Source organism: Nelumbo nucifera, chromosome 5 (genome assembly GCF_055504915.1).
Source record: "Nelumbo nucifera cultivar China Antique chromosome 5, China Antique-T2T, whole genome shotgun sequence".
In the NCBI taxonomy this organism is placed as follows: Eukaryota; Viridiplantae; Streptophyta; class Magnoliopsida; order Proteales; family Nelumbonaceae; genus Nelumbo; species Nelumbo nucifera.
Genome location: NC_142653.1, coordinates 83,853,749 through 83,867,261, shown reverse-complemented (window position 1 = coordinate 83,867,261; position 13,513 = coordinate 83,853,749). Strand labels below are relative to the sequence as shown.

The 13,513-nt window shown below is 38.5% G+C and overlaps 1 protein-coding gene across 6 annotated transcripts in view; it reads right to left on the bottom strand.

Moving 5' to 3' along the window:
- Positions 1–2,999: 2,999 nt before the first annotated feature.
- LOC104612984 (putative LRR receptor-like serine/threonine-protein kinase At1g06840) overlaps positions 3,000–13,513 on the bottom strand; it is a 135,048-nt gene continuing 124,534 nt past the window's right edge. For 5 of the 6 annotated variants that reach the window (XM_088887264.1, XM_088887263.1, XM_088887262.1 and 2 more), the window contains 3 exons: positions 8,349–8,599; positions 5,985–6,119; positions 3,000–3,584 (listed from right to left, as the gene is read on the bottom strand). In XM_088887264.1, coding sequence (XP_088743390.1) covers positions 3,204–3,584; positions 5,985–6,119; positions 8,349–8,599 — 767 coding nt within the window. In that variant the 3' untranslated portion in view covers positions 3,000–3,203. The remainder of the gene's footprint in view (positions 3,585–5,984; positions 6,120–8,348; positions 8,600–13,513) is intronic. The other variant, XM_088887265.1, reaches the window with a different exon arrangement.

Sequence of the window (13,513 nt, the reverse complement as noted above, 5' to 3'; positions counted from 1 at the left end):
TATCTTTTGTGTGCTTTGACTTCTTGTAGTATTCACACATAACCTCCTTTCTCTTAGTACCACCCTTCTACTTCGTCCCAACATTAGCAAAGTGTTCCACTGAGGTCTCCACAATTTGAACCTGCCTCTTTCTCTCCTCACTATGACCATAATATAAGCCTAAGAAAGGGTCACCTCATCCTTAGCTAATACATTTTGTCTAACTATATCATACTCGAGATTGAGCTTGGTTCAGAGCTCAAAAACCTGATTCCTCTATACCAATTTCCTATGAGTTTCAACATATTTTGTGCATCCCCATTGAACTGTCTCCATCAAATCAATTTCCTGCCACATAGACTTCAATATTGAGAAATACACAACTAATGGATTCTCCCCCTATCTCAAATTATGCACACCATTCTTCAATTTGTAGGCCCTAGCAACATTTAACTTCTATGAGTAGATCTCCTTAACAATACCCCATACCTCCTTAGCAGTCTCTAACCAAAGTAGTGTTGACTGATATGAGGTTGCATAGAGTTCACCAACCATCCTACAACAATGTAACTATCCTGCACCCACTTCTCATAGGTAGGAATAGGATCATCATCCTTGGGTTTTGTCTTACTCCCAATGACATACCCCCATTTTCCTCTACTACAAACATGAATTTTTATTGATTGAGACCATGCCAAATAGTTTGTCCCATCTAGCTTCACAGTAGTCTCTGCCCCACAAGGATATAAGCCTTGTGGGGCATCCAAAGTCTGTAGGGTATTTTGTCTCACCTCCAGTATGCTCCATTGATCAACCGGAGGCAAACGAATATCAAAATAAGATACTATTAATAAAAAAATACTAACTTGAGATTTTCTGTAGCAGAAAACTAGGGTTTCACAGCACCCGATATAATGAGAGAAAATGAGCGAGAGAGAGAACTTGTGGCCACTCCTACCAGGGACTCTAGAGACTTCTCCAGCTAGAGTCGATCTCCAAATGGGTCAGTAAACTCCCTTTTAAGCCCCAAATGCTAGCTTCAGAGTGTCTCTAAACCCCTTTAGTCCAATTTCTCCAGTCAGCTAGGGTTTTTGGGAAAAGTCTCCAAGAACTTGCCTTCGACCTCAACCTAAGTGATAAATCTTCTCTAGAAATCCCCCTTGACTGGGCAACATCAATCTTCAATCACTCAACAGCTTACTTCTCCATACACACTGTGTATGGCCGTATGGGCCTAAGAGAAGAAAAGCAGGAAGTGGGAACCTGCTCCGATGCCAAGAAGAAAACCAGTCCAAGAATTTCTTACTTGTATAACAAGAAAAAATAAGAAGGAAGAAGAGAGAAAGAGCTGCTCAAGAGAAAGAAGAAGTTGGAAGAAAAGAGGAAGAGAAGAGAAGAGAAAAATGCCCCTCTCTAACTCCCTTAGTCTCTTTATACATGTGCTGGATTAATTTAAAGGAAAAATCACATGGGTGCCCCTGGTTAGGCAGCTGACTCAATAAATATAGGAACTAATGTGTTAAGGGCCCATAAAGACAGCCCATTACAGTAAATAAAATAATAACCAGCTGAACTAAAGCAAGGCCTATTTGGCTCAATCCCTCTACACTCCATTTCCTTTTTAACACCTAACAAAGAGAAACCACTCCCTTTCTTAGAATAGCCTTTTCCCTGGGTGGAGCTGGGGCGGGCCCAACCTGAGCCTGACTTGACCCAACCTGAGTTCTTGCATAGGTTGGGCCTGATTTTTTGGGCTGCAGGCTGGGCCTGAGCCAAAAACTCGGGTTTGACCCAAACTTGGGTTGGGCTTGGGTTGGAGGCCTCGGGTGAACTGAATCAACCCAACCTGAGCCCGTCCAAACAAATACATGCATATATCATCATCATCCATGCATATATGTACTATATTTATATAAAAGTGTCTTTTCTAGGTACATGTATAAAATATGTATTTGTACATTTGTAAATGAAAATTTATACATATTTTCAATTAATTTTATGCTTAAATTGGACCATCAAGGCCAATAAAAGATGGCTATATAAAAATATATACATAAATTCTTTCAAACCCAACCAACCCACCCAAGCCCAAGCCCATCCTGAGTTGTGTTGGGTTAAGCTTAGGTTGGGCTTGACATCGAGTTGAGCCAGGTCCAAGCCCAAGGCTTGCACCTTTAGGATTGGGCCTGGGTTGACCTTCAACCCAACCCAACCCACCCGAGTTGCACCCCTACTTTGTCCTCTCTCCTCTATCATTCTTATACAAAGGAACCACACCTTTTATATAGAAAAAACCACACTCATTGTTATATAAGGAACATCCCTCCTTCCCAAGTTGTCTACACCCAATATTGGATCTCAACTCAATCCAATGGTTGTGTAAAAGCAAGATCACCCTAACAATATCCACATTAGCTTGTTTATGAGACACTTTGAAGATCACCCTTCAACACTTGGAGTTTAACCAGCTAAATGACATCAAATTCCTATACATCTTTAAGAAATATGCCATACCATCTAAAGTGTCAATCACCTCATCAAACATTTTGATGTTCATCATCCCAACACCCACGATGTTACAAATAGAGTTATTGCTTATGGAAACAACACTCAAAATGGGAATCTCTCCATGAGAAAACCCTGCATTCATGATTTTCTCCTCCTCTGCCTTCTTTTTCTGTTTTTTGTTTTGATCAGTAAAACAATTTCATTAATCAAACAAAAAAGAAAAAAGGTACAAAGACAGGGAGGTAAACTTTCTTAACTCCCCGTACTGAGGCTAGAGCCCCCATAAAGAAAAAATAAAGTTACAACTGAGCCCAGAACATAGATTCCCTAACCACCCCTTGCTTGGCTAATTCGTCAGCAAACGAGTTAGCATATCTTTTCACCCAACTGAGCTTAATTTCCATGTCCTCCTCTGCCTTCTTCTTTTAGTACTACTATCATGAGAAAACTTTGTACTACCATGGATACAGAATTAATACCTAGTTTTATATGTTAGAAAGAAAGAGCCCCCATTTCACATGAAAAATAAAACATTCCTTTCATTTAACCAAAAAAGTACAACTTTCAATGAATAATCCTACAAACAGAATACAAATTCTAAATATGTATATATTATCTCTTCAACCACATTGTAATGTTTAAAAACGATGACAGAGACTTGGCCAACATGAGTTTATTAATAAAAATATATTTACAAGAGAAATTACACCTATATGTCAACGAGGTCTGATGGTGGGGATAATACCACTAACAAGATTACTGCTGGAAATATTGAAAGACATGTCTGAGTCCCTTGTGGCAGAGGTCAATGAAGAAGATGGTGCTGAAGTACCAGAATACGTCTCCGTAGAGCGTGGTGCTGAAATACTGGAATATGTATCGGTAGGCTTGGACAGCAAGGTGTCGGACTCTGACAACATATCAAGTATGTTTTCTAGCTCCCTCACCACTTCTGACATTGAAGGCCTCATTTCTGGCTTGTCCTGGCAACATCTGAGAGCTAAAACAACAAACTTTTCCACACATTCAGAGGGATAAGAGCCCATACGATTGTCTAAGATAGAGTGTGTCATATCAGAACGATATGCTGCATTCACCTGTAATCAGAGAATAAAGAAAAACAACAACTATTTTTATGTGAATGAAAAATACAGAAATTGTGCCCTTCAGTTTGGGCCAGGACTTTGTTATTTGCAATATTGTTTATTTGTGTTTCAAATTTCAGTCATAGGTCAAGTTTTATTAATTTAAGGAGTTTGACTGCCCCTAAAGAGTTGATTTGCATATGTATTGTCTGAAAATATGGTGAATGACATAGTGGATGGGTTAGCTAAGCAAGGGGCCTCAAGGAGCCCATACGAATGACATTTATTTTGGGCAGCTCTGTAAATTTTCGTTTTCTAGTCTGATGTAATACAATGTTGTTGTTTAAGAGAGGTACCAGCTCGTGCCTCTCCTGGGTAGCCTGTGTTGTCTTATCATATTGATCTTTCTTGAATAAAATCTTACTCATTTATCAAAAGAAAATGGTGAATGACATGTGAATGAAATTCCTGCATTTTGTGCTTATAGTGAGTAATTTCCATGAACCCTAGAGTGACTCTATGCCTTTTTTAAGTGATTCCAGGTTCTCTGTTTTCTCTATAATTCTATAAGTAGCAACTACAACCATCAATGACCCTCAAATTTGTTATCGAGGCTCAGTTTGGAAGGAGTACAAATACAAATATATGGAGTGCAAAATCTTATATTCGGTATTATTTTTTATGTATTTGTACCGTGCTTATTTGTATTTGTACTCTTTCCAAACTGAGCCTGAAGGAATTCATTCTATGGCCTTAGAAGACTGAAATCCAGGTAAAATCTTCATCTTTTCGTGTTAAACCATCTCTGAATGCCCTAATACTATATCAACCTATAATTCCCTATTATCTTCTATCCTTCCAAATTTCGTCCCAAATCTTCATACAAAGTCCTAGTTTCCACAACTATAGCGATTTCTTTCACAAAAACATGTTTTTCGTCCATTTGTGGAAAACCTGCTCAAAATACCTTCAAATTAAATCATCCTTTACAATCCATCATCTTATACATTTCTAGAATTTATTAAAAATGTCATCTTCACACTTAGTTTCTTCAGATTATTTTTCCACTGTATTAGAGAGAATCCGAAGTTATCAACAATTTGGCCTGTAACCTTTGTAACTCCTATCAATCCTTTAGTCCTAAAATTATCCCCAAGTCCTTAACCCATTGTTACCCACCTAGACTTACCACTGAATCATACTAGTCCTACATCAATAAGAAGCCTAAAGTTAAAGACTTGTCAGTCATAAGGACCTTTTTGTTATTTACTTGAGTTGTTAAGGGCACTAAATTCTGAAAGTGGGTGGCTGGGATTATTAAATGTGTTAGGAGATCCAAGAGCTGGAAATCAAAGTATGGTTTTTCTTTCTTTATTTATCTATTTGGGGTGATCTCCTCTCTCTCTCTCTCTCTCTCTACCCTTGTTAGGAGCATATTTCACATGATTTTATACTGCAAATCTCCTTTATCTTGCTGTTTTTCATCACAGCAGATTAGAGCTGACTCAAGGTTGAAATAAACTCTTAGCTGTGCTATAGCTGCTCCCTTCAAATTTAAGGATACAAAATTGTGTATTTTGGTTTACAAATTGAGAACAGTGAATCACTGTTCTGATTGAATAGAGGAGAGAAAAAAATTTACTTAGGTCTATACATTGGTCAGCTGTAGATCAGACTAAACAAACCATCTGTGCTACTACCTAATAGGAAGTGGGTGAAACTTACAATTCAATCAGAAGTTTCTAATAAGCCTACACAACCAATTAGCTACTCATTTTTCATAAACAATTCTTTCATTATTTGAATAAAATTTAACAGTTATAACTAATAATTAAAATAATTATCATATTCTTCTTTTCTGTTTTACACAGACTAGCTAGCAACTGATTTATCAGTTTGCACCAATTCATGAGAGGACAGCCATTTTATTGTCATGGTGAAGCAAGATAAATTTCAAGTCAAACACCAAATGATTCATATCCATACAAATTTAAGGTTATCCTACGGTAAAGACTCAATAAATTATGATGTGATGATGTATCAATTCAATTGTAATCCTAAAAAGAACTGTTAGAGAATATCAACCTATTCAAGGACCTCACCTAACAGCTTAAGCTTTTAGGTTGAATGGTTCTTTGAGATGGTATCAGAGTCACTTTGACCAAGTGGTCTAGTGTTTGATCCTCATTACCCCCATTATAATTAATTAAGTTTCAGCACAAGGTATGGGTGGGTCTGTGCTTGTTCACACTTCAAGCCAATGGGCTTTCGTGTGAGGGGGCGTGTTAGAGAATATCAACCTATTCAAGGACCTCACCTAACAGCTTAAGCTTTTAGGTTGAATGGTTCTTTGAGAAGAACAATGTCTAAGAAGGAAGCAGGGGCTTGAAGATTACTGTTAAAGATAAGTACCTCACGAACAATGTTTTTACCATGCGATATTGGTGGCATCCCTGTCAATAGTTCAAGAAATACAACTCCAAGGCTGTAGACATCACTCTTATCTGTCAATTTATGGGTTAAGAAGTATTCTGGATCCAGGTAGCCCTGCATGTAAAATGACATGTAAGAGTGAACCACTAAAGAAAGGGAAAAAGCAGCTGCTTTGATTCCATTCCAAACACTGACATCAAAGCTACTGTGTTTAAATTTCTTAGCAGACCCAGTGTCTCCTTTCATTTCCTCTTTTCCAACTAATTGGTCTCCTTGAAGTCAACTCAAAAAGTCAAATAGTTAATAGTCAGCCAAATGTTGGAAAGTTCACATTTGTCTAATAAAATGTGCATGGATCTTTCAACTAAAGGATAAATAATTAATATTGGACCTTGGCAAAGCAGAAAGCATTGTAAACAAGTTTAATAAAATGTAAAATGCGGCAAGATGAAAAGACATCTTCATGTGATTATTATTGGGGACAATGTTTTAAAACACGGAGGCATTAGGTGAGGCATAGTTCAGAATGCAAGAAGTGTAAGCCTCCTTAGGAGGAAGAGGAAGGGGGATGCTATCTTGTTCTTCTTGTTTCTTTTCTATAAAATGTGTCTTGGATTAAGAGGAATAGAGATGCATAACACTAACTTGAAAGGGGGTCCTGTTGAAGTGGAGGTGAGCAAGCTGGAGCAGAGCAGACCCACAGCACAAGAAAAAAGGGATGCATTAGGAAGATGTGGGGTGGGGGGGTCTGGGGGCCCAAACTTCCATTCCATTCTTTTCCCTTCCCTTTCCTTTCCTTTTCTTTCTTTTCCGTTTTTTGATAATTAAAAGATATATTTCATTAGAAAAAAATGCCATACTGCCCCAAAAAGGTTGGCAGTGGCAATGTTGTTAAAATCTTATGATTTACGATACAATTCACGCCATGGGTTTTGATTTGAATCTTATGTCTGAATCTTTTTCTGCAAAAATCCAACAATTTTTGTTTGAATCCTATGATTTGATTCATAAATCTTACGATTTATACAATTCATGCAATTCATTGTGATGCAAATCAATTCAATTAATAATTAGTTCTCTACTTTGTCAATTTGTTTTGTTTATATTTAGTTTTGTCAAGGGTGACTTGTTTTAAAGACCTTACTAGAAATTGATTTATTTACATTACTTAGGACTATATGTTGAGTTTATTTTCTATCATGTGTTGGATAAAGAGCTATTATATGTGGATTATTTGACTTTCAAGTCAAACTTGATTATATCATCTTAGATTTCTATTGTATGGTAAGTTCTATTGTTTTAGGTACATATATGGTAGGTATGACTTAAAATAACTCTTTTATATTTAGTATTTTAGCATACCTATATTTAATTTTTGACAAGTTTGTAAAAAAATAGAAACAATCTTATGATTTATGATATGATTCACAATTCAATTTGATTCAACTTTCTCTATGATTTATGATGCAATTATGATTTTCAGTAGGCCAAATTGTGCAATCTAGATTACCATACAATCAACATAAAAAAGAAAAAGTAAAACAACTTTTACATATTACAGCCCGGCCCAGGGCAACCCCATTCTAGACAGTCCCCTCCAACCCCTTCTCTTGCCAAAGAATCAGCCAGCATGTTAGCACTCCTAGGCACCCAAATGAATGGGGTTTTCAGGCCTTCAAGGAAGTACCTAGTGAGAGGCCAACTATACCAGTGACCTAAATTCCCATGGAATCTGATCATTAATCCTCAATCAACTAATAACTGTTTGACAGTCACCTTCCACTTCCACATTCATTACTCCCTGCCTTACTAAGAGTTTAAGTCCTTGAATCAAAGCCAACAATTTTGCACTCAAAGGGTTTCATAGCCCACTGAACCTGAATAGCTGACAATTAAGTTGCCATTATGACCTCTGACAGCTCCACCTATACCTGAGGCCCCTGGATTTCCAAGACAGCATCCATTAAAGTTCAATTTCATTACCCCTTCCACAGGAGGGACTTTCCTACCAATCTTTTTGTCTTCTTATTCAACAGCCAGCTACAATCTGCCACTCCCTGAGCAAGTCATTAGGGGATATAGTACTATATATAAGATTCTCTAAATCCTAGTAAAACTCAAAAAATACACATAAAACTTCTATTGGACCATCAAACAACTTAACCCCTAGTACAACAAAAATAAACCCTGGAACTGGTGCAATTCATGAGAGTAACTGAAAATTAATGCAAAGCTAAACGATCTTTAAGGGGCATTCTATTAGAAAAGATTTTATAAAAATAAAATTCTTGATTATTATGTTCATATGCTTATTCAACAATGAAAAAAGAGAGACAACATTACCGGGGTGCCCTTCACGATGGTGGATACATGACCTGGTACTATCCCTTCATCATCTGGAATTGGTGCAAGTCGTGAGAGCCCAAAATCAGCTACTTTTGCAGTAAACTTAGAGTCCAGAAGTATGTTGCTGGCTTTGATATCTCGATGGAATATAGGAGGGTTTGCTTCGGTATGTAGATAAAGGATGCCTTTGGCTGAACCTAGTGCAGTACGTAACCTCATACTGAAACTTGGGCCTTCTTTTGATTTAGCTGTCAATCACAATCACCAAAATTAGAGATGATTGTGGTCAGTAAGAATAAGTGTAGAAACTAGTGCAATGTATTACAGTACTCCCAAATGCAAATTGGTTTGGATTTTAGTTCTGCCAAATTTCCATGCTTCTCTTTTGTGATCTGATTGATAAGAGTTTTACAGAAATTATTACAAAGGTCTTGATATTAAGACAATTACAACACTTTCAGGATGGTGCTGGTACTAAGAGAACTAAAACACTTTCTATAGGATTAAGATATCATTTTAATCCTAAAAAACTACTATGGTGATTCTAGTCCTAAAAGGATAGTATAATTTTTATCATTAGTAAAGAAGATTTTAGTAATATCAAGGGAAAAGAGAAGGTACAACTGTCATGCCACGAAGAGGCAAGACCAAGAAAAAAATTCAAAATAGGTTTCCCAAGAATAGAACAACCAAACTTCACTCAACTCAACCCATCTTTAATTGAAACTAGTTGGGGTTGGCTACACAAATACTTTCTTCCCATTGTGCTTTATTGAGAACAAGACAACAATTATTTTTAACAAACTCATTATTTTTTTTGATAATTAACAGAACAAATTTCATTAAAAAACCACCGTACTGCTCAGAAAGGTGAGCAGTAGGCCAGATTGTACGTTTCAGATAACAATACGAGCTACACAAAAAGAAACAAAAACCCATCTTTTACAGCCCCATTCTAGACAATCCCTTCCAACCCCTGCTCTTGCCAAAGAGCAGCTGTACCAGTGAAAGAGCCAGCTGTACCAGTGACCTAAATTCCCATGGGGTCTGATCATTTGTCTTCATCCAACTGATAATTGTTTGACAGCCACCTTCCACTTCTACCTTCCTCACTTCCTGTTTCAACCAAAAGTTTTAGTCCTTGAATCAAAGCCAAAAGTTCAGCCCTCGAGGAATTTCCATGCCATCAAGACCTGATAATTAAGAATTTAGTTGCCACCATGATCCCTAACAGCTCCACCTGCACCTGAAGCCCCTGGATTTCCAAGATAGCATCTATCAAAGTTCAGTTTCACCACCCTTTCTGAAGGAGGGGACCACCCCCCCTTGTTGCCTTTGTTTGACAGCCACCTTCCACTTCTACCTTCCTCACTTCCTGTTTCAACCAAAAGTTTTAGTCCTTGAATCAAAGCCAAAAGTTCAGCCCTCAAGGAATTTCCATGCCATCAAGACCTGATAATTAAGAATTTAGTTGCCACCATGATCCCTAACAGCTCCACCTGCACCTGAAGCCCCTGGATTTCCAAGATAGCATCTATCAAAGTTCAGTTTCACCACCCTTTCTGAAGGAGGGGACCACCCCCCCTTGTTGCCTTTGAATTAGATAGCCAGCAACAAGCTGCCACCTCCTTAGCAAATCCAAATCATTAAGGAAGGCACCTCTAAAATCCTCACAAATCACATCCCAATGAGGAGCCCTAATCTTTGTGAGTTCAAAAACATCCTTTACACTCCTGAACCTTTCTTCAAAAATCCTTGCATTTATTTCATGCCAAAGGCCCCATAGCGCTGCCCCACGTACATATTGCCACAAAATCTTGTGTCTCCCGGTGCAACCACCAATCAAATTTGATTCAAACAAATCTCTCACTTCATCCAGTGCCACCCAAGTATTTTCAAACAGCCTGAAGAATAGCTGCCAGTCTATAGGCATAGGATCAATGTAAAAGAATGTGATTGGTGTTTTTTCCCACTATTCAAACATAGGATAAACACATGAGGAGAGAGAACCCTTTCTTTGGAGACTTCCATAGGTATTTATGATTTGGTTGACAGCCTCCTAGCAAAAAACTCTGACTTTAGGTGGAATTGGGCTATACCACATCTCTCTTGCAGGAAAAAGGTTGGTTCTTGGTAAGGGGAAAGAAGACCTTAAAAAAGGGAAGAACAGGTAAAGTTGCCCTTTGTAGTAGGAACCCATATTCTCTAATCATTCCCTGATTGGGATAATTTGACATCCTGAAGTAAGTTCAAAAAAGGAACTAGTCATTTGTTTCATGATCCCTCAAAGGTCTTCTGAAACCCAAATCCCACACGAGGCCATTCCCACAAAGAGAAGACCTCTAATATAGTCACAACTTTCTTATCTGATCCGTAGTTATATATTCAACCACCCTTAGCTGTGCTTAGTTTGATAGAAAATAAGAGAGAAACAGATAGTTGATGGAAAATTCTTAAGGAATTTTGTGATCTTATTTTCTATCAAGCCAACCACAGCATTAGGGTCCATACAAATGAGATGTTAACACTGCATGCAAAGGATCTAGTGTCTCTAATGGGATGATGAAGGTGGCAAAGGCCATAAAAGAGCTACCTCATCCAGCTAATAACCATGTGTATCTCCCTCCGCCTTAATTGAAATTCATAAGAAAAGATCAACCTAAGACCCTTTAAATGGGAAGAATCTCAGTCATGTTTTTTTTTTTGGAAGAAAAGGTAATGTAATTCATTCAAAAAGAACAGACACAAAAGAAAACCCTATACAATGAGATTTCGTACCAGGGAGGAAACAAACCTGTTGAGTTAGGCCGAATTTAAGTTATTGGGCCCCCGTCTTTTATTTTTATTTTTAAGTTGTTAAGTTAGGAAGTAATTGGGCTTTAGGCCCATTAGTTTATGTTATTTTAAGTTGACTGTTCAGCTACTTAGAGTAGCCGCCCTACTAAGGGTATTCATGTAATCTTCCATTCTTTTATTTTAAGTATACAAATCAAGAGGGGCTGGCGGCCAGACCTATTCAAATCTGGCAACACCCCACTCTCTTTTCTTCTCTCTTCTTCTTCTTCTTCTCTACTGCTGAAACCTTTCAGCTTCTTCTACTTTTCTTCACAAGGCATTCATCTAAAATTATTATCAGCAAATTCTACTTAGTATCAGAGCAGGCCGAAGGTTTCTTGAGCTGCTTTATCATGCAGCCCTAGATCGACCGACTGCATGGTAATATGAGAGGGTGATCGAAGACCTCAGTTAAGCCCAGTTTTTGGATTTTTTGGTGGATCTGTTTTGCCCTGTAGCTGGTTTAGGGTTTCCCATCAAATTCAGGAAGAATTGGAGAAAGGGGGAGAGTCCTGCTTTTGTAGGACTCTTCAATTTTGATCTAGGAAGTGGCGCCCTAATTTTTTAGGGTTCCTTGGAGTTTTCTAAAGGGGGCAGTTCAAGTCCCATCTGTTTTGGAGCCTCTAGAGGGAGCGACTGCTTCTTCTCTCTCTTCTCCCATCCTGCAGAATGGGAATCTTTTGTGGAAGGATAATCTAGGGTACTAGAGGGGTGTTTGTGGTGCCTGAAGGGTTTTATTTCATACTCTTTCATCTTAAAGTGATCTTTTACCTCTTTTTTGGGGATTATGGAGGGTCACAGAGTTGAGAACCAACTGGGAAGTGAAATGAAACCAGTGGGAGAAAGTACCAGAGACCTTTTCGGGGATGGAACCATCACTATAGTTAAGTTGGATGGTGCAAATTTTTTACAATGGTCACAATCTGCAAAGATGGCCATTGGTGCTCCTGAGAAGTTGGGGTATATCACTGGTGAGGAAGTAAAACCCGAGACTAACAATTCCTGGTGGGTACAGGAAAACTATATGGTAATGACTTGGTTGTGCAATTTTATGTTGCCCCATATAAGTAAAATTTTTTTATGGGAAAATATAGCTAAGGAAATTTGGGATGGAGTTGCAGAAACCTTCTCATAGAATGAAAGTGTTGCTAGGGCATATCAGTTAAGGAACCAGGTTATCTCTACTAGACAGGGAGATAAACCTATTGCTGTTTATTTTTCGACCCTTAAAACACTATGGTAGGAGATTGACCATCTAGAGACAGTGGTTTGGGAAACCACTAAGGGTGCTACTGCCTACCAGAAACTCTTAGAGAAGAACAAGGTTTTTGAATTTCTTGCTGGTCTCAATCCCGAGTATGACATTGCAAGGCAACATATCCTTTCTAGGTATAGTGTTACACTCTCTCAAACATATGCCTTTGTATCAGGGGAAGAGAGCAGGAGGAATGTAATGATGAGGAATTCAGGTCTTGAACAGTCAGCCATGGTCAGTACTGTGAAACCTAAACAGACTGGAGATTGGTGGCAGTGAAAGTGTGAAACCAAGAAGGAAGATAAGAAGGATCTGATTGAAGGGATGAGAGATCCATCATATGGATAGACGAACCCTGCAGGTAGGTAGGGTGAAATTTCAAAAATTTATCTCTCTCCCATGTGGGAATCACATTCCCTGTTTTAGAAAATCTGCATTTCCAAGGATCAATCTTGAACCTAAACCGGACCAGATCTGAAACCAAAAGGTATGAGAGGGATATACCTGATATGGAGTAACAGTAACTCCCAACGAAGGTGTTCACGCCCAAGGAAAACGCCAAAGACTGCTCCCACTGAAGATGACACAGCGTAGGGTGGAGCTGAATCAGCAGGTGGTTCTTCAGCAAGAAATCGATGGAGGGTGAGTGAGCATGGCTTCAGATCAGTTTTTCACCAAAAAATGATATCAAGAATGCTTCTTGATTGCTCCTGCAGGTGGAGAACGAACTAGCAATGGCGGTAGAAATAAAGGGAGGCAAGAGCAGAAGATGGTGTCAGTCTTACTGGAGCTGTCTTCTTTCTTGAATCTGTAATCAGCTTGGGTGAATTGGGGTTCGCCCTCCTCCTCTATTTATAGCCTTAAAGAGAGGTCCTCCTAATCCCATTAGGAGTTTCCTAATCCAAACCTTGTATTTGGATCTGGACTCTCTTTAAGAGATAAGGATAATCCCTTATCTTATCTGCAGATAAAGATCAGCCCTCCTAATCTTATTAGGAGTTTCCTAATCCAAATCTTTATTTGGTTCTGGACTCTCTGAGTGGATAGGGATAACTCCCTATCCTATTTGTTG